Raw genomic sequence first — 18,859 nt, 5'->3', positions numbered from 1 at the left:
TCTGCAGGGGTTGCAGAGATAAGATGCAAATCAGAAACAAACAATCTGAGACACCCGCAAAGGGCGGTAGGAGGCTGACCATCTTTCAGGAAATAGAAAAGTGCAAAAGCTCAGAGAGGGGGTGAGGCCAAGGTCAATTAAAGCTCTTGGTGGGGGGTGGGGTGGGGCCAAACCTAAGCTCTTAGAGTGGAGGGGGCGCCCTGGCAGAGGGAGCAGCTGGGACAAAGGCCGGCTGAAGGCAGTTGCCAGAGACCAGTGAGGAGAGGCCCGGCCAGACTGCAGAACCCAGCCTCCCTGTCGGATCCCAAATAGGGACTAAGATATTGTTTAGGGAGACAAAGATGGGAGAGATTTTATTATTATTATCACTATTTTTCTTTTTAGCCAGTTAAAGCCCCTGGACTGCTCTGTATTCAATTATATAATGTTGAGTAAGTCACTCCCGTCTATAGGCCTCAGTTTCCTTATCTGGGCGGAGGGGATGTGGGAAGTTGATAAATGACTCCCGGAGTTTGATGCAACCGTGAAAGGACGGAGAGGGGATAGAACCGGGATCAGACAAGCCTAGGGTTGAACCCTAGCTCCGACTTGCCATATGATCTTGGACGAGTTATCTGGTCCTCCGTTTCCTTATCTGAAAAGGTCAGCACCTGCCTCACGGGGTTAAAAGATTCAGGGCACAATGTATACACAAAGCTTAGCCTAGTGCCTGGTACCAGACCCGCAATCAATGCCACTGCTGTTCCCATTTTGGGTCAAAGAGGGAGGTACCTCTTTGCAGTGGGTAGAGGTGACAAGGGCCCCCGTGGAGAGAAACAGAGCAGAAGAGCTGGATCCACCTAGCACATAGTAACAGGTGCTCAGGAAACATCTGTTGAATTGGGAAGAGACGAGACGGGGCACCTGGATGTTGGCTCCAGCATGTGCGCTAGCTCGGGGTCGTTCTGCCCAGGAGAGGGACTCTTGCCCCAGGATGGGCCAAGCTCAGCGTCTCTCAAAACCTGGGTCCCCTAGAAAGTCTGACAAGCAAGAACTGAAAATAAAGGCCATCCCTACCCTAGAGGATCTTGACCCTGGTCAAGGAGGAATCTATAGGCTTGAGAGGGGGACATCCCCCACCCCCCAATTTCTTCTTCCTCTCCAAGCAGTCTTTCCCAGCTGGCAGGGCCCACTTCCTCCTGGTGACCTTCCAGGAGTTGGGCTCCCAAAGCTTCAAAAGACGACCCAATTTTCCCAACCTTAGATGGAGTCTCAGAGTCTGGGGGGCCCTTTCGTTGGTATGGACTGTAGGGTGGGCTCCGAAGGGAGGGGATTGCGGGGACATTTTGATAGTTTGCAGGACAAAGGGACAGGAGAGGTCTGGATGGTGTAGAGCGAATTTAAACCATCTGTACCTCTACTGGGCTCTTACACCCACTCCACAGAGCAGGAAGCTCCTGGTTAAGTCTTGTTTGTCAGGAGGCAGCTCGCAAAGGCCAGGGGCCCTGCCTGGGTGATTCCCGCAGGCCCCCTGCAGCCTGCCCACCATCCGGCCTCCGCAAAGCCTGTTAATGATGATGGTGATGAAGGCTGTCAGAGCAGGGCCGGGCCCACAGGGATGGAAAAGGGGTTGTGTCCTCCCCGAAGGGACTGCCATGCACAAAACCATGGCTGCACAGAGAGAGGTCCATTCCATGGGGAGAATGAGGCTTCCCCAGATACCGCCCCCCATCTGCCTTTTTCACCCCAAAACTGCATTAGGAACAAGACGAACGGAGAGAGAAACCTGAGGTACAGATAGAAGGGTCTGCGGGGAGAGGCTCACGGGCTGGCTCGGAACAAGGCGGGGAGGTAGGCCTGGGGTCTGTCTGCCAGGCCCGGCCCACCCCCGCTGGAGTGACCCCCCCCACCCAAGGCCCTCGTGTTAGCGCCAAGGCCCTCTCTCCCAGGCGGAGGCCCCAGCCCAGCCCCAGCGCCTGGGAAAGCCGCCTGTTTTGTTCCCATCTCCACCCCCCCTTCTCTCTCTCTCTCTCTCTTTCTCTCTCTCTCTCTCTTTTTTTTTTTTTTTTTCATTCATTGCAGTTCGGTCCCTTTCGGAGCCGCAGGGACCCGGGTGGCAGGGCTGAGGCAAGGGGGTGGCACTCCCGGCCCTGACAGGTAGGGCCAGCCCTCGCTTTGGGCAGCCCCTTCCCCGCCCTCCCCCCCCCCCCCCCCGGGGTCCCCTCTCCCTGCCCCTGTCAGCCGCGCCAGACGCTCTCCGGCTTTGCAGCATTCAATAAAAATTCAGAAACATTTGGGCTGAAATCGCTGCTTTATCTGGAGGAGCCACAGCGCCGGGAGAGACCACTGCTGCGCGGGGGGAGCTCGGGGTCTCCGGCGCCCGGGCGCGCGAGGTCTCTGCGCCCCCGCGCCCGCGCCGTGGCCCCCGGGGGCTCCGCGGGCGCGCGGGGGGCCGGGGCTCGGGGGGCGCGCGCGGCCGGCCGGGGTCCCGGGCGCGCGCGGGGGGCGGCGGCCGGGCCGGGCTCCCCCCGCGCCCGCGGCTCAGGTGGGCCGTGCCCGGCGCTGGCGGAGCCCGGGTCCCCGTTCTGCCCGGGCTGGATGGCTCATTCTGCTGGCTGCGCGGTGGCGGCGGCTGTGTGTGCGCCGCGCCTCGCCGCCCCCCCCGGCCCCCCGAGCCCGGGGCGCGCGCTGCCGCCCGGGTCCCGCGGCGCGGCGGCCCGAGGCCCCGGGAGGCGCAGCCATGGCCCTGCGGAGGCTGGGGGCCGCGCTGCTGCTGCTGCCGCTGCTCGCCGCGGTGGAAGGTGAGCGCGCGGGCGGGCGGGCGGGCGGGCGATGGGGGCGGGGAGCGGCCGGGCACGGGGCCGCCGGCGCCCACCTCCGCCCGCGGCCGCGAAGTTTGCCCGGGGGCTCGCGCCGGGCGCAGGTGGCCGCGGGGAGGTGTGTCCGGCCGCGCGGGGAGCGCGGGCCCCGCGGGCGCCCGGGGAGCGGCGGGCGCTGATTGACTGTGCCAGGAGGAGGCGAAGGGACCATCTTGCCGAGGCTTTGTAGCCAGCCGGGGAGCGCCGCCCAGGGCCGGGGGCTGCCCACGCGCGCCCGCCGCCCCCGGCCCGGGCACCCGCCCCGCCCGCCCCGCCCCGCACCCGCGCCGCGCGGGCCTGGCCTGGCTCGCCACGGCGTGGAGGGGCGCCCGCCCCCGGGCCCGGCGCGCGGTCGGGGCTGGAAAGTTTGGCAGCGAGCGGAGGCAGGGAGGCCCCGCGGCCGGCCGGGGTGGGGGCCCCGCGGTCTGCGCCCCCGGGACGCGCCCGGCGCCCCCAGGACGAGCGGGGAGCCGCGGAGGGGAAGCGAACGCGCGCCAGCCCCCGCGCCGCCGCCTGCCCATCGCCCGCGGCGTACAATGGGGTCCCCTCCCCGGGAGGACCGCGGGGGGGCGCGGGGGGATGGGTCCGTGGGCATCCCTCCGCCGCGCCGGGTCCCCGGGCACCCCTGCCGGCCACCGCCCCGCCGGCGGCACAGCTCGGCGTGGCCGCGGGAGCCCCGGGAACTCTCCAGCTGCCGCCAGGGCCGGACCAGATGCTCTTGCCCCGCGTCGGGCTTGGCCGGGGTCGCTGCCACCCTCTCCCCGTGGCTCCGTGCGTCGGTACCGCCCGGGCCCCAAGGCGTCGCGGTGGCAGCCGGGTCTCCCCGAGCCAGCTCGCTCTGGAGGGAAAGTTAGTGGGATCTGGGTGTGTCCACCAGAAATGGCCAAGCTTGTAGGGCAAGGAATGAGTGTGAATAATGGTTCTCATGTGGACTGCACTTTACAGTTTCCAAACCGCTTTACAGTTTATGAAGTACTTCGCACTATATGCAGCTCTCTGTGGTTTACAACGTGCTGTACGGTTGACAAGGGTACTCTAAGCTTTGCAAAGTGCTTTCCCACCCACAATTTTGTTGGATTCTCCCAAATAAGTCTTGCACAGAAGCCAGGTGGGTATGACTGTTACTCCCTTTTAAGCGGAAGGGAAACCGAGGCTCAGAGAACTCAGTGGCTCACCCATGGCCTTTGGGTGGTAAAAACAGAACCCAGGTCTGAGGTCTCTGAAGCCCGGGCTCTGTTCATACTGCTGGCTTTTCTGGCCCCTACGGCAGGGCGACCCCTTCCAGGATCTGCCCCCACGGGCTGAGGAGTGAAGCATATGTGCCCTCCTCTCAGGCCACTTTGGGATGGTGGAGAGCCCCTTCCCCTCTTGCAACTCAAAACAAACAAACAAGCCCCAGAACAAAAACCTGATCAGACCAGGCGTGGGGCTGTGGCCTCTGTAAACGGTCTGGGGGGACCCTGTGCTATAACTTTAGTTCTTCTCTTGGTAAAGGAGTGCTTTAGTGACCACACTTTGGGGGTGCAGGGGTATCCCTAGATGGCAGTTTCTCGAATGCAGGCAGCTGTCTTCTGGCTCCTGGAGGATCTGGCGGTTGCCTGTGGTTTCCCAGAGTGGGGCCACTGGGGCACTGAGGGTGCCCCGGGGCCCTGGGTGTGGAGGGCAGCCCTGAGGCCTGGATGCTGGCTGGAGCTCCCTAGAATATGGCTGAGGTACCACTTATTAACTATGGCTTTGGGGAAATGACTCATGTGTTGGCCCGCTATACATTGGGATGTTTACAGTATTATGGGGCGCTTGGCATAAATATTGCTATTTAGGTTGCAGTCAGCGGTGCTGGAGGGGAAGAAAATTGGCCCCTCTCGCGTTGGAAGAGGCCTGGTGTGTTTTTAATTACCGTGGGGTAGATGGAAGGCCCGTGCCTGTCCGGCCGTGGCCCTGGCTGGGGATGGTTGGGATCTGGTGGGCTGTGGCCTGGCTGGACTGTGGGCCCTGGACACCCGGTCGATGGGCCCCTGACATCACAGGAGGAGGTGGCTGCTTGGGGGCAGGTGGGGGAGGGCACCCCAGACCTTGCTTTAGGCTCTTCCTTTGCCCCCCAAGCCCCAAGACACCAAGGAATCTAATCTGTCAGGGGTTAACAAGGAGCTGGCCAGATGGATGGGGACATGGTGTGAGGTGGAGGTCAAGGGCCCTGCTTCTAATATACTTGGGACTCTGGGCCAGCACCCTCCCTTACCGGGGCCTCCGTTTCCCTGTGTGTAAAATGGTCTGGGTGATCTCTTGGGATCCCATGATATATGCACCCACTTCCTCTCTCTGAGCCTGTTTCTTTCTTGTCAGATGAAGGCGTAATGATCATTCTCTTCCCACCTTATCTCACGGGGGTGTTTGTGAGATTCAGACCACATAACGAATGAGAAAAGCCCACCCTGAAGAACTGTGTGTGGCCTTGGGGTGGGGGGTGGAGGATGAGGTTGGGCAGGGATGCTTGTAGCACATCCCAGAAAAGACTGGGTTCAACTGGGAACAGCAGAGTGTATGGCTTCACGTCTGAAGCTTGGGGTGTTGGAAGGGCTTCCCCTGAAGCTCCCAATCCCCTGAGTCACATGGCCAGCACCCCATTCCCTCCCCGCTCCTCAGACTCTGTAGCAACAAGGCTGTCCCGAGCACTGAGATCCTAGGAAACCCCCAGAACAAGAGAGGGGAGAGAAGGTATATGTGTATTGGGGGATGGGGGACTCCTGGGTTGGTACGGTGAACCTAATGTCTCCCCTGAACCATGAGACACCCCCCCGCTCCAGGGAAACACAAGTCTGCAGCATCTGGAGTGGGGGCTTAGTGATGGATGGAAGCGCCCTGGGGACACATCCAACAGGAGAAGAGGCCAGTGACAGACCAGCCACTAGATGGAATCCAAAGGTTGAAGTCTAGGGAAAATCGGTCTCCGTGCATTTGCTCCTTTGGTCTCCAAATATTTAAGGAGCTTCCTCTGGCCGGTGTGGGGCTGAGCAGGGAGATAGGGGACAAGCTGATAGGGAAAACATTGGCACATATAATGTGATAAGTGTGTCCCAGAGTGCTGCCAGGAGGAAGTTGTGTGCCACTGGGGTGGCAGAGGCGGTTTAGGATGGAAGAGGGCTACTTCCTCTTTTATGGCTTTATTCTGTGCCTCGTCCTCTGACTACTTCATTCTCCCTGCAATGAGACTTCCCCAGCCACCTGTCACGCTAAAGAACTGTGTTCTCAAAAGTTAAGGAGATTGCCTTTAAGACTTAGCGGATGAGGAGACTTTTACCTGGAAAGAGAAGCAGCCTGTGCAGGGACATGGAGGCTCGGACTGGGGACTTGCTTGGGTGCATCTGAGGGGACCGGGTGTCGAGGGCAGCAATGGGGGATGAGCCTGGAAATGGAGGGCAGGGCAAGTCCTAAAAGGCTAGGGCGGTAGGCTGAGGAATTTGGACTTGATGGTGAGGGCCGTGGGGAGCCGTTGAAGGTTCTTGAGCCATTGAGGGACCTGGCCAGATTTGCTCTGGAAAGATCTCTGACATCCAGTGTGTGGGATGTTCAGATGAGCCACACCCGGCCCCGCACAGTTGAGAAAAGGTCAGCTTGTCTGTTCCCTGCTAGAGTGTAAGCTCCCTGAGAGAGCTCCCCTGGCTTATTTTTATGTCCACAGTTGTGGGAAGAGGAGCTCAATTCCGATGCCACCTCCCCAGAGGCCCTCCCCGAGTACCTCATCTAAAACAGACTTAGTTCGGCCGCTTTCTAACCCACCTGCTTTGTTTTGCTTCCTGACACCCATGGCCATCCGAAGCGGTTTCAGAGTTTCATTAGTTTCCTTGTCTGGAGTCCACCTTGCCCACTAGACGATAAACTCGGGGAGGGAAGCGGCTTTTATCAGTCACGTCTGCTATGGCATCATCCTCAGTGCCTAGAGCTGTGCCGAGTCCCATGGGGCCCCAGGAACTGAATGACACAGTCAGCTAAGGAACGTTGACTGAATGTATGTTGAGTGAACGCGTGAACGGATCTATCGCATTGTGTTATGTGAAGAATCAGGGGAACGATACAGAGATGAAGGAGACCAAGGAAGTCTTCCTGGAGGGAGAAGCCAAGGGGCTGGCTTGGACATGGTCACAGGTCACGGTTCATCCAGGGCTGAGGAGTCAAATGGGTGAGCAGCGGCTATGTGCTAGACAGGTCCCCTTCTTGTGAGGGCTGAGGGAGCCCGCCCTCCAGCCCCCCAACACACTTCTTGTCTCTCCTACCCCCACCCCGGCTCTCTACTGGGTCCACCTCTTGGGCATTCCCTAAGACCCAGCGACCTTCAGTGGGATTAATTTGGAATTGGTTTTCCTTTTATGTTTGTTTCTTCTGCTTTTCATTTTTAAAGGAGGCTCCTTTCATGTATCCGTCTTAGCCAGGAAATCCGGGCTTAGATTTAAAACCCAAATGCTGTAGAATTCAGAGGCAAGTTGACTTTATTCATTCATTTATTCTCCCATCCATCCGTGGGCACCTAGCTCGTGTCAGGTGCCGGGGAGGGGGAAGGCATTCCAGCTCCGGTGGGGAACGGGGCCCGCTCGGCTTCACAGACAGGGTTGGGTAGAGAAGAAACACGGCGTTCGAGGGCAGTCGGACCTGGGTTTAAATGCCAGCGTGCTGTGTCCTGGGCGAGGAACTCAGATTCCCCGGACCTCCGTTCCCCCAGGGGTTTCTGTGGACACCCACATGAAGCGTCAGGCACCCCGGCACACGGCCGTGAACATTAGATGCTCTTCTTGGCCCTTGCGAGGTCCCCCTCCTTGGAGTGTAGGCGTAGTCAGTGATGGCCGTGTCCTAATTTGGGCCCCCTTTTGGCATTTGGGTTGTCCAGGCAACACATCAACCCTAGTGTCTCTCTCAACTCATCGCTCAGGCTCCCAGCATCCCCCAGTCTCGGGATGGCAACCCCACAAGTGTGGGTGGGCCCAGAGCTCCGTCTCTGCCTCCTCCTCCAGGGCCTTCTTGGGAGCAGGTACTTGGGTTCTTATACCAGACGGACTCTCAACAGGGTTCCGCAGACCTCCTTAGTTCTGGGGATCTGTGATCAGCCCGAAATGATCATTGAACATGGGATATTAATACAGATTTTTCCAGGAAGAAGGTCCTTAGTTTCAGAAATTTCTCAGTCATTGTGAAAACACCAGCCTATGCCAGGGCGCACGGTGGGGGGCTTGCTTCCCCTAATTCTGGAATCCCAGGTTCGCTCCCACCCCTGCCAGCCAGCCCTTCTGCTCTGCTGTGCCCCCACCCCCCATCCCTCCCACGAGGTTGTCCTTCCTGGTGCTTTTGCTGCCCCCCCCCAACTTCATGAAGGTTTGCATCAGCTTCAGAGCAGGGGGGGAGGGAGGGTCTCCGGGCAGCCGTGCTGGGCACTCCGCGAAGCCCAGGGTAGCAGCTGGGCAGCTGTACCACCCAGAGCTCACCTATGAGTTAAGGCTACAGGTCGGACCCCGCACACAGAGAGACCCCTGCGGAAGGTGCGGATGGAGCTGGTGGTGACAGGTGGCCTGGACCGGGTAAGGCAGGGGAGCTGTGCTCCCTCCCTGGGTGGAGGGGGGAGATCAGGGCGGCCTCCTGGCAGAGGTGGGCCTGGCCTGCTTGCCTGACTTTGCTGGAGGTTTGGTAGATCAAGAATACGGCCTGGGAGTCTGTATCTTTAACACGTTCCCCTAGGCTTGTCCATTGGGCAGGCAGATTTGTTCCCCAGAGGATAAAACACAGGACTCCTGGGAAAGAGGAAGAGACGCCGCAGCGGGAAACTGGAAAAGACTGAAATAAAGCGAAATCAATCAGAGTTAGCACCACCTGCCCGGGCTGCCTGCCTGCTGGTGGACAGAGGCTGGGCTGGGGGAGGGCGGGGAAGGATGTTTGCACAGCTCCCAGGGGCGGGGCGGGCCGTTGATGTGACAGCACCTGGAAGCTTCCCGATTGGGATCAGCTCAGTCTGATAAGGCTGCTTGAAAGCCCTAAAGGGCCTCTTAAGGCAGCTGCCTTCTGGAGGGTGGGAGAAGGGACACCTGTCTCTTTGGCGCCCCTGTGTCACCTGGAGAGCTTGCCCAGGCCACCTTAGCCGGGCCACGCCAGGTGAGCTTCCTGGAACCACCTGTTGCCCTGCTGCAGCCCCCTGGGGGTGGGGGTGTCCTCAGGGAGGAGACCTCGCCCGCTCTGTGGCCTTGAACAAGGGATGTGCTGAGCCTCGGCTTCGTCGTCGTCTGTAAATGGAGATGGAAACACATCCTGGCGAGGATTAAATGAGATGCTCAGCAGTGCAGCCTGCCCGGTGGCCGCGGCCCATGTTCACTGGTTGTCCTTTCCTACGAAACGTCCTACGAATGTCACTCCTTGCCAGAGTACTTGCTCCTTTCTCCGAAATCCCATAGCCCTTTAGCTTAGCCCTGACCGCTTTTCTCTTGTTCCATAAACAGCATAGCCTGGGGGCTACAGGAAGGGCCTCCAGAGTCAGACCATCCTTTGCTGGGTGTCCTGTCTGAGTCCCAGCACCTCCCCCCTCCTCTGTACAACAGGGAGAACGGTAGTTTCCAGCTCTGGAAGTGGTTGTGAAGAATGAGTGTGTTAATCCATAAAAGATAAAGCTGAGTGTGGCCTCAAGTGTGATGAGCGTGCAGCAAATCTTAACTGGTTGTTATTGCTGGACACCGACAGGAGATTGGCTTCAGAGTGGAAGGGAATGTGGGTGCTGTTTGACTAGGGGGACTCCGTCTCCATGTCTCTCTCAACCCCTCTTCACTCAACTGTGGGGAAAGACTGGAGATGCAGTAGTAAGTCCTGAGCCTATGGGGCAAGGCTCTGACTCTTCCTGGATGGTTGAGAGGCCCCCCCAGACTCTGTCTCTGGGACCCATCCCTCCCCCAGGTCTGCCTCCCTAATCTCAGGAAAGTAGTAGGATCCTCTAGAGCCATGCTTTCCTTTTTGGCCCTATGCCTGCCAGGCACCAACTTCTGTGCCATGATAATGATCAGGGCCATCGATTCTTGTGCCAGACACTCTACCGCTGTGTGTGTGTCATCTGCTGCAGTCACCCCAAGAGCCCCTCCAGGTGGTATTATTACGATGCCCATTCTACAGATGAGAAAACGGAAGCTCAGGGGTTTAGCCCAAGGACATAAAACGAGGCGGTGGGAGTCAGGGATTCAAACCCAGGTCCGGGTGACTCCAGAGCCCTTGTTCTTCACTGCCACTCCAGCCATTTCTGGAATGTGCCTCCCAGCTCAGTGGAAGGGCTTGGCTCTGGTGAGGGTCTCCAGGGCAGCCGTCCAGCCTCCGACTCCATCAACATCCTGAGATAATGCAAGCGAGAGGGTTCTGGAACTCACAAACCTGCCATAAAAATACAATCTCTGTCATAATGGCCAGAATAATGTTGTTCTAACTTAGACAAATCGGGTGTTAACTCGTTACATCGTAAGGGGCGCTTCCACAGAGAACTGAGCGGCAGGGCCATTTGTAGCTTGTACTTCCAAATCCATTAGCTCATCGGGTTTTCGCAGCAACCCAGTGAGTGGGCAGGAGCCATGGGGCCCATTTTAGAGATGAGGAAACTGAGGCCGGTGGGGGTGGTGCCAATGCTGCTTGCAGCCAGATCAAGCTTGAAGCCCAGGGCCAGTCTCAATGGCCCAGAGATCATCAATCCAACTTGAATTCTTAGCCAACATTTAAAAATCAAGAGATTTTTAGAGAGAAATCCTCTTTCTGGCTTCTGTGAAAAGTCAGACAATCTGGCTTCGCTGGGCCCACGTCCCACACGGCCACAGTTGGCTGGAGCCGAAGAGTGGCTGCCTCTGCAGACGGCAGGAGTGCTAGGGGTAACTTGCTACCAACTCGCATTCCACATTTGTGTGGGTTCAAGCTTCCCTCCTAGATCTGCCCCCATCTCTCCGTGTGATCTGGAGTAAACTGCTTCCCTGCTCTCAGGCCTGTCACTCTGGGCCTGCCTCTTCCATGAAGTGAAGCAGTGGGACTCAGGGGTCTGGGTGGCCCTTTCCAGCTCTGAGATTCAATGCTTAGTGCCAGGCTCCAGGCAGGGGAGGGGAGAGCTATAGAAAGTGCAGGACTCTGCTCCCAGAAAGTGTATCAGCTATCTTTTGCTGCATAACAAGTCACCCCAAAAATATACTGGCTTAAAACGATGATTTATTACTTCTGATTCAGTAGATGGGCTGGGTTCCCCTGGGTGTTCATTCTGTTGCGTGCGGTGTCAGCTGGGGTCACTCATGAGCCCATACTCAGCTAGGTTGTGCCGGAAAGTCCATGGTGGCCTCCCGTACCTCTCTGAGACCCTGATGGGGCTGGCAGGGCTGGGCCCGCCATCGCATTCCTCAGGATCTCTTGCCGTCAGTCCAGACTGACTTGGCTTTCCATGGTGGCTGGCTCCCAGGATGGTGAAGCGGAAACTGCCCAGACCTCTGAAGACCCAGGCTCAAACATCACAAAACATCACCCCTGCTGCCAAAAAAAGGTCACAAAGCCATCTCAGGGTCATCCCAGGCTTCTTCATCAGGTTCCAGGTGGGGGGAAATAGAGTGGGCTTGATTTTCTGCTCAATTGTTAAAGGAAAGTCAGTTTGTTCTTTCTTTCTGTCTGTCTTTCTCTCTTTTTTAAGCTTTACGCCCCACGTGGGGCTCAAACTCACAACTCTGAGATCAAAAGTCACACCTTCTGCCAACTAAGCCAGCCACGTGCTCCCAGGAAAGCCCCATTTCTTGCTCAATGGTTTAACCTATAAAAATTGACACTTCATTGCCCAGAGTCTTCAACACGTCTCTGGAGGGGATGCTTAGAGCTCGGTATCCCCCACCCACCCGCTTCACCATGGGCACACATCTCCATGTGCTGCGAGCCAACCTATGGTCCAAACTTAGTCTTAGACTACTCCCCCCTTAATGGGAGAGTGGTTTTGTGTTTAGCAATGGGAGGCATTGTTGGTGGCCATATTTGGAGACAATCTGCCACGGGGAGTTTATAGTCTGGTGCAGGGGTGCGGGTAACAGGAAGCCAGAAGCCTCATTCCCTACCTTCTGTTCCCTCCCACTCCACCTCCAGCACTGTCTCCCTGCACTGGCTTCCAGTGTTATCTGTCTCCCCTAAGGGGGCAAGGGGCTCTCCACACTTCACCTTATCCCATGCTCAGCACAAAGCTCATGATAGGCACGAAATAGATATTTATGCAGTAAATTACAAATGATTAAAAACGGCAGCCAGAATCATAGAAAGTCAAGATCTAGCATGAGGCTAGAGGCCAGACAAGGCGGCCCTGGTCTGGTGGGACCAGATTTGCAGAATGGGACCAAGGTGCCCCTGTGGCCTGGGGGCAGGACACATCACCCCTCGGAGCCTCAGTTTCCTTATCTGTGAATGGAGAATCATGATTTCACCCACCTCAGAAGGTGATGGCAAGGAGCAACTGTGTTCTCCGTTCAACTGTAAAAGAACCTGTAATGATGTGACTGCAGTTTGTCACTCCCACCTTGGTCAAGGGCCACCGTAGGAGTAGAGAAGCAGTGGTGGAAGTGAAGAAGTCTAGAGGCATTGGCCTGTTGCTGTCAGATCGAAGTCTGGACCCCAGGTTGTTCCAGAGCACATAGAGATGTTGTGCCAGTGGTGAGTTGGGTGGGTGGGAGACCCTGAGCTCTGAGTGTGAGCCGCGTGTTAGACAGCAGTGCCCCGGAGCCCGTGCGTGTCCTCCAAGGAAGCCAGGTGCAACCCTCTCCTGACCAGGTCGCCGTGCTGGAATTGGGATTCAATTTTGCCACATCTTCTGATTTTCAGAGTTTTGGTGTTTATGGGAAAGCTGAGCTTTTAAATGTTTGCTCAATTTTTTCTAAAACACTGTCCTGATCAAACAAAACCGTGTTTGCTGGCTTGATCTGGCTCACCGGCTGGCGGTTAACAAGCTGTAGCTCAGGTGTGTCGGGGTGGGAGCGAAATAACAAGAGCATCGTTATCTCCATTTTACAGATGGAGAAACTGGGGCTCTAGGAGCCGCAGTGACTCACCCACGGTCACGCAGACGGTAGGTAGTGAAGTTGCTGGAAATGCCTCTTAACCTTGAATTGGGGGAATTTCTTTGCCCGTAACTTCCCTCCCCGGTTCCTTTTCCTGCCTTCCGGAACAACCCAGAAGCATAAGCCCCTTCCTGCAGGTGTGGGCCGCGTTTGGAGGCAGAGGGCATGTCTTCCTTTGGGTTTCTTCTTCGGGGCAGAGTTGTTGGAATGGAAAGCACGCGCTCTTGCGATGGAACCTTCCAGGCCAGGTTGGACCTTTGGCTCCGGCTCCTATGGCGTGACGTTGGCCCTTCTAACTTCCCTCCTTGAGCCTCCGTTTCCTCCCCTGTGAAATGGGGCCAGCAAGAAGCGGCAAGGCAGGCGTTGCAGGCCGCGGGGCAGCATGTGCAAGGGTCCGGCTGGGCGGCCTCTGAGCGTGCGGCGCGGGGAGCCCGAGTCCTGTGTGGCTGAGAACGGGGCACGCCAAGGCCCAGGGCGGGGTGCGAGCTGCCTGGCCGCAGCGGGGAGAGAGCGTGAGGTCAACATTCCCATTATGGCGACGACATATGTCCACAGCACCAACTTGTCACTTGGCCTGAGTCCATGGGAAGCCGGAAGGACAAAAAGCATCTGAAACGTGTAAGTGGGGAGAAAGCGGCTTAGCGCACAGTGGGATGCGTCCCGCCTGAATGGGGCTTCTCCGCCTCTCACAGGGAGGCAGAGCCTGGGAACAGCGTCGGCCAGAGCCCGCGGGGCCTTTCTAGAACCCACGAAAGGCCGTGGCCCAGGGAGTCTGCGCGAGTCAGGGCCCGGGCCGGTCCATCCTCTCGCCTGTCCCCCGTCAGCGTCAGCTGTCATTCCCCACGGCCTCGGATGGCAGCTCCTGGGGCTCTCGGGAGAACAGCCGAAAGGGCCCCCGAGCTGCCAAGGAGGCCCTGACGCTGGGTGTCCCCGAGCCGGCCCGGAAGCCCAGCCCTGCCAGCAGAGCTTGGGACTCCCTTCTGGAGTTGAAAGGGTTCTGATGGCTCGTTGGCCTGGGTCCAGGGACGTAGCAGAGGCAGGAGACAGCGGAGGAAGATCCCAGACTTTGGAGGTAGGCAGACCGTTCCGATCCTGGCTCCTCCCCACGCCAGCTGTATCACCGTGGCTGAGTCGCTTCATCCTTCCCAGCCTCAGTTTCTCATCTGTAAAATAAGATGACCTCACCTGCCCTGTGGTGTCATTTGGGGGGAATTAAAAGAGATAATGTATGAAAGGCAAGTGTTTACTGAACCTCTCCCAGCCTCGGCTTCTCAACTGACATTTATCGAGGGCTTGCTAGAGGCCAGGCAAGGTGTTTAGGTGTTAACGGTTACCTGCATCCTAGAGACGAAAGAGTTAAGGCTTACAGACGTTAAATACTTTGCCTACAGAAAATCATGGAGTTAGAATCTGTACTCAGGGACCCTGACTTCAAGACAGATCAACAAAGAGCTGGTTTCTTGTCTTCTTCTCTTTAGTATTTCAAACACACAGGAATGTTGAAAGTGTAGTAGGATGAACACCCATGTGTCCTTCACCTAGATTCAGTAGTTGTGAACGTTTTCGCCCCATCTGCATCCCTATGTGTACAGATATGTGTGCATTTATATGTGTATTTGACCAGAAGTGGCAGACGTGGACAAAGAAGTAGTGTTTACCGGGAATGGATCCGTGTATGTCAAAAGCCCACATTCTTGACCACTATTTTATGTTAATTTAATTTAATTTTGCTTTATCTTAATTAATTAATTAATTTTTAAATATTTTTATTTGACAGAGAGCACACAGGTAGGCAGACACCAGGCAGAGGGAGGAGAAGCGGGCTCCCTGTCGAACATGGAGCCCGATGCAGGGGTCAATCCCAAGGCCCCCAGGATCATGACCTGAGCTGAAGGCAGACGCTTAACCCACTGAACCACCCAGGCACCCCCTTAACCAATATTTTAGATCACACATTGAACATTGGCAGCCACTGGGAAGAGTAAATAGGGCAACCACGTACTTCCCCTGGATTGCCTCGTTCACTTTCCACCATGACCAAGTGGGGAGCTAAGTCGTGGCTTTTTCATTTTCAGAGGAAGGAAGAAAGACTCTGAGATTAAGTAAGTTGGAGCAAAATATGAGGTTGCGATTTATACCTGTGTCTGCTTGACAGCAAAGCCTGTTCCACACAACTGTGGGGGACCCACTTTTCTCCCAGATGCACCCCTATTGTAACCATCAGAACACAGCTCAGGTCAGCAGGTGGCAGCTTGGCTTCCAGCTGCAGTAGGAGGTGGCTCTTTCTTTCTAGGAATCAAGGGGAAATTACAGAGTCCAGTGGACTTGGGAAAACGGGACTGGCCCATGGTCCACAGTTAACCAGTTGGTTATGAAGAGTCAGGCCTTTGGACTTCTAGAATCCATCATGCTATTTCATGTTACTCCCTTGCCTGGGTTTCCTCTCTCTGGCTAATTTCTGCTGCTTATCAAGACCACGCTTGAGTATTTCCTCCTGTTTGAAGCTTGCTCTGACCTCTCTCTCTGGTCCTTCCTGCATCTATATGCAGTGTTGAGTCTACTATCCTTGGTGGCACCTTGTACATACCTGTCTAATAATGTGTAGTTTAGATCATATGTGTACTGTGTCAACATATTTGCCTTCCCTGGAACCATACTGTATCAGCCATACTGATTGGATAATATACAGTTGGATAAGTGGAAAGCAGCTGACAGTTGGATGGGTGCTTGAGTGATTAGCGGTTGGATGGTGGGTGGCTGGATGGATAGACAATGAATGAATGGATATTTGCATGGATTAGATGGTGGGATGAATGATGAACAACTTGAAGGTTGGTTGGGTGATTGGATGGATGGATGGATGGATGGATGGATGGATGGTTGGATGGATGGTTGGATGGTTGGCTGGCTGGCTGGATAATGGCAGCATAGTTGTACATTTTAGATAGTTGAGCAGATAGATGGATGGAAAAGTTAACAAACGCCAAAACCAGAGTTCAGTTCTCCACCTCTCTAGATGCCCTTTGGTCTCTAGACTGTGATATTTCCTTATTCTCCAGCTTCTGGCCCTGGAAAGAGCTGACAAACAGCATACTCCCCAGGTTTGGAAAAATCTTCTGAGCCATTGACGGTGGATTTGCCAAACTTTCTGCACTGAGGAGTTCCGGAGAAGTTGGCCCCCAAAGTGAATTTCTGTAAAGTAAATCCTATTTTCCCATTGACTTGGCTCGTACTTTTGGAGATATGTTCCTGCTGTCAGGGGCTGGTGCTCTCAGAGGCTGGTGACAGGTGGAGGAAGAGCTGAAACTCCCCTGGGCATCAGCTGCCCTGAGCTTCCACTCGCTCAACCTTGAGAGCAGACTGATGCTGGCCAGGAGCACAGGAGCTTGGAGCCAGGGGGAACAGATTTGGCATCTGGTCCCAGAATCCTCATCTGCCAGTGGGATGCTATGCTGCTAGGCTTCTGGGATAGCACACTCAGTCTCCTCCAGACCTATATGCTTATGTTCATCTGTCCATACATCCTTCCTTCCTTTTCATATTCCACCTTCCTTCTGTCCATCTATCCATTCCTCCATCCATCTATCACCCATCCATCCATCCATCCGTCCATCCATTGTCTATTGAGTCAATAGTCATTTATGAAACCCTGTAGGATGCTAAAGGACACAGGAATTAAATACAATTGACATTCTGATGTCAACGAGTTATATCCAAGTGGAGGCTTGGACAGGTCTGCTTCCTCTTCTTTCTGTTCCATCTCTTATTCCTTTCCCCTTTTTGTTCTCTTCCTCCTCTTCCTTCATCAACATCATCATAACCGCTTCCCACCACCAAGTCCCTATTATATGCTAGGCACCATACTGGCTGCTTTTCAGACGTGTTCTCACTGAATCCCTTCAACAACTGTGTGTAATAGTATTAACACTTGCTTTACAGATGAAAAAGCAGGTTCGGAGATGATGGAATGTATTGAGTGCAAAGGGGAAATGTCTTCCAGCCTGGGCTGCTGGGGGAGGCATATTTGTCTACCTAGGATTTTTGATACACAAGGAATGGAATGAAGGACATTCTTAGCGGTGGGAACAGCCTGAGCAAAGACCTGGAGGCTGGAAGAGGGCAGGTTCTCCAAAGCCACGGGGAACAAAAGCCTGTGAGAGAAATGGGAGGTGAGGCTGGAGAGCAGGTTTGAGCCAGGGAAGAGAGGCCTTGAGTACAAGCTAGAGTGTTTGGACTTGGTGCTGGAGGCAGTAGGGAGCTGCTGAAAGAAAGCAAAAGCAGGGAAGGGTTTGGGAAGGTGGCCGCGGAGGCTGGCATCCAGGGAAGCAAGGCTAGGAGGGGCCTCCCAGGTCTGGTCTCCAATAAGCCAGACCTTGGGTGTAGGGCAGTCCTACCTGCCCAGCTACTCTGGCTGTAGGAGGGGCCAGGATGTAGCAAATATAATGGGGAAGTGGACCAGGATGGTGGGGACCCAGACACAGTGAACCTGTCAGGAGAGGACAGCTGCCTGGCCCCTTCTTCCCTCACCGGAGCCCTCTAGCTCCTAGAGTGCTCTTTGGGATCCCATCCTGCCCCTTCCCGCCACCCACCTCATCCCTCTGTGCCCGGGGAAGGGTTGTGAGCACTCTGCTGGGGCTCAGCTCCTCCACAGACCCAGCCTAGACAAGCTGAGCAGCGTACAGGGAACCATCCCAACATTCAAAATACCAGAGCTGGACATGTGGGGGAACTGAAGCCCAGAAAGGGACAGCAACCTGCCTGAGGTCACACAACGCCAGCCACAGGCCTGGACCTAGGGGCTGGGTCCGTAGCCACTGAAACTCTCCCCAAGGGAGATAAGACCATGCAAATCCGTGGCTCCCTTTCCGGGGGCCGTAGAGACTTGGATTAATCATTTAACATCTGCCTCTAGCCCTTTTGAGAACGAGGTCAAATAAAAATAAATAATGAAAAAATAAATAAATAATAAATAAATAAATAATGGACTTTTTTTTTTTTTAAATGACTTAACCATTTTGGCCTACAGTTTACCCTTCTGTAAAATGAGAATTATAATAACGGGGGGCGGGGGGAGACCCAATACATCAGTTAGTCATTGCTTTTCTCCCAGTAAGACTATAAGCTTCGTAAAGGCAGGGATTTTTGTATCTCGTTTGTAAGCATCCAGCATGGTGCCTGCGACATAATACATGTCAATCATCAGCAAATGAACGAATGACTAAGGGCACCTTCGAATGTGCCAGATGCTGCACAAAGGCTTTCACGTGCAGACTTCTGCTTAATCTCAGCACTGCCCCACGGAGTGGGTATGATTATCTCCACTTCACAGGTGAGGAAGCTGAGGCTCAGAGCGTCTGTATGACTTGCCCATGGGCACAGGGCTCCTGGGCGATGTTGCTGGGCTTGCAACCCTGCTCTGTGGGACCCTGCAGGCTGCAGGGCCTCAGCTGCTCCAGAGCTGAGTGAGCCCCTGGTGTTTCTGGGACCTATCTCCGGGCCTGGCACCACGCAGAGCTGGATATGGTGTCTCGTAGTCTGTTCTCCCCCATTCCCCTTCCCCAGACCTCAGTTTTTCCCATCTGGAAAGCTCCGGGGCTGGACTGTGCCCTTCTCAGGGTCCTTCCACCTGGACTTCTCCCACTAAGGGGGACCTTCCCCTTCCCTCCACCATCCCAGCTGACAGCTTGATGGCCAGCTGTCCCGCCGATGGTGACCAGTTCCCATTCCAAAGAGAAAAGGCCTCTGGAGGTTGTTCGACCCTCAGCTCCTCTCCTGGGGCTCTGGCACCAGCGTGGTCTCTCTGCTGGCTTCCTGAGGGGCCCCAAGTTGGCCTCCAGACAGATCCACCTGGATGGCAGCACCCGGTGGCCTTCGGGAGGGGTGTTTTCTCCCCGATGGCGTCTGTCCCAAGGTGCGAGGCTCCAGCTGCACGCGGCGGCCGGGCTGCCGCTC

At 55.9% G+C, this 18,859-nt stretch overlaps 1 protein-coding gene across 3 annotated transcripts in view; it reads left to right on the top strand.

The window, feature by feature from the left end:
- Positions 1-2,630: 2,630 nt before the first annotated feature.
- Positions 2,631-18,859, top strand: part of EPHB2 (EPH receptor B2) — a 184,861-nt gene continuing 168,632 nt past the window's right edge. For 2 of the 3 annotated variants that reach the window (XM_077899205.1, XM_077899203.1), the window contains exon 1: positions 2,631-2,780. In XM_077899205.1, the coding sequence (XP_077755331.1) occupies positions 2,720-2,780 (61 nt within the window). In that variant the 5' untranslated portion in view covers positions 2,631-2,719. The remainder of the gene's footprint in view (positions 2,781-18,859) is intronic. The other variant, XM_077899204.1, reaches the window with a different exon arrangement.

The sequence above is a fragment of the Canis aureus genome, chromosome 5 (genome assembly GCF_053574225.1).
Source record: "Canis aureus isolate CA01 chromosome 5, VMU_Caureus_v.1.0, whole genome shotgun sequence".
Lineage (NCBI taxonomy): Eukaryota > Metazoa > Chordata > Mammalia > Carnivora > Canidae > Canis > Canis aureus.
This window is presented reverse-complemented; position numbering and strand designations above follow the sequence as displayed.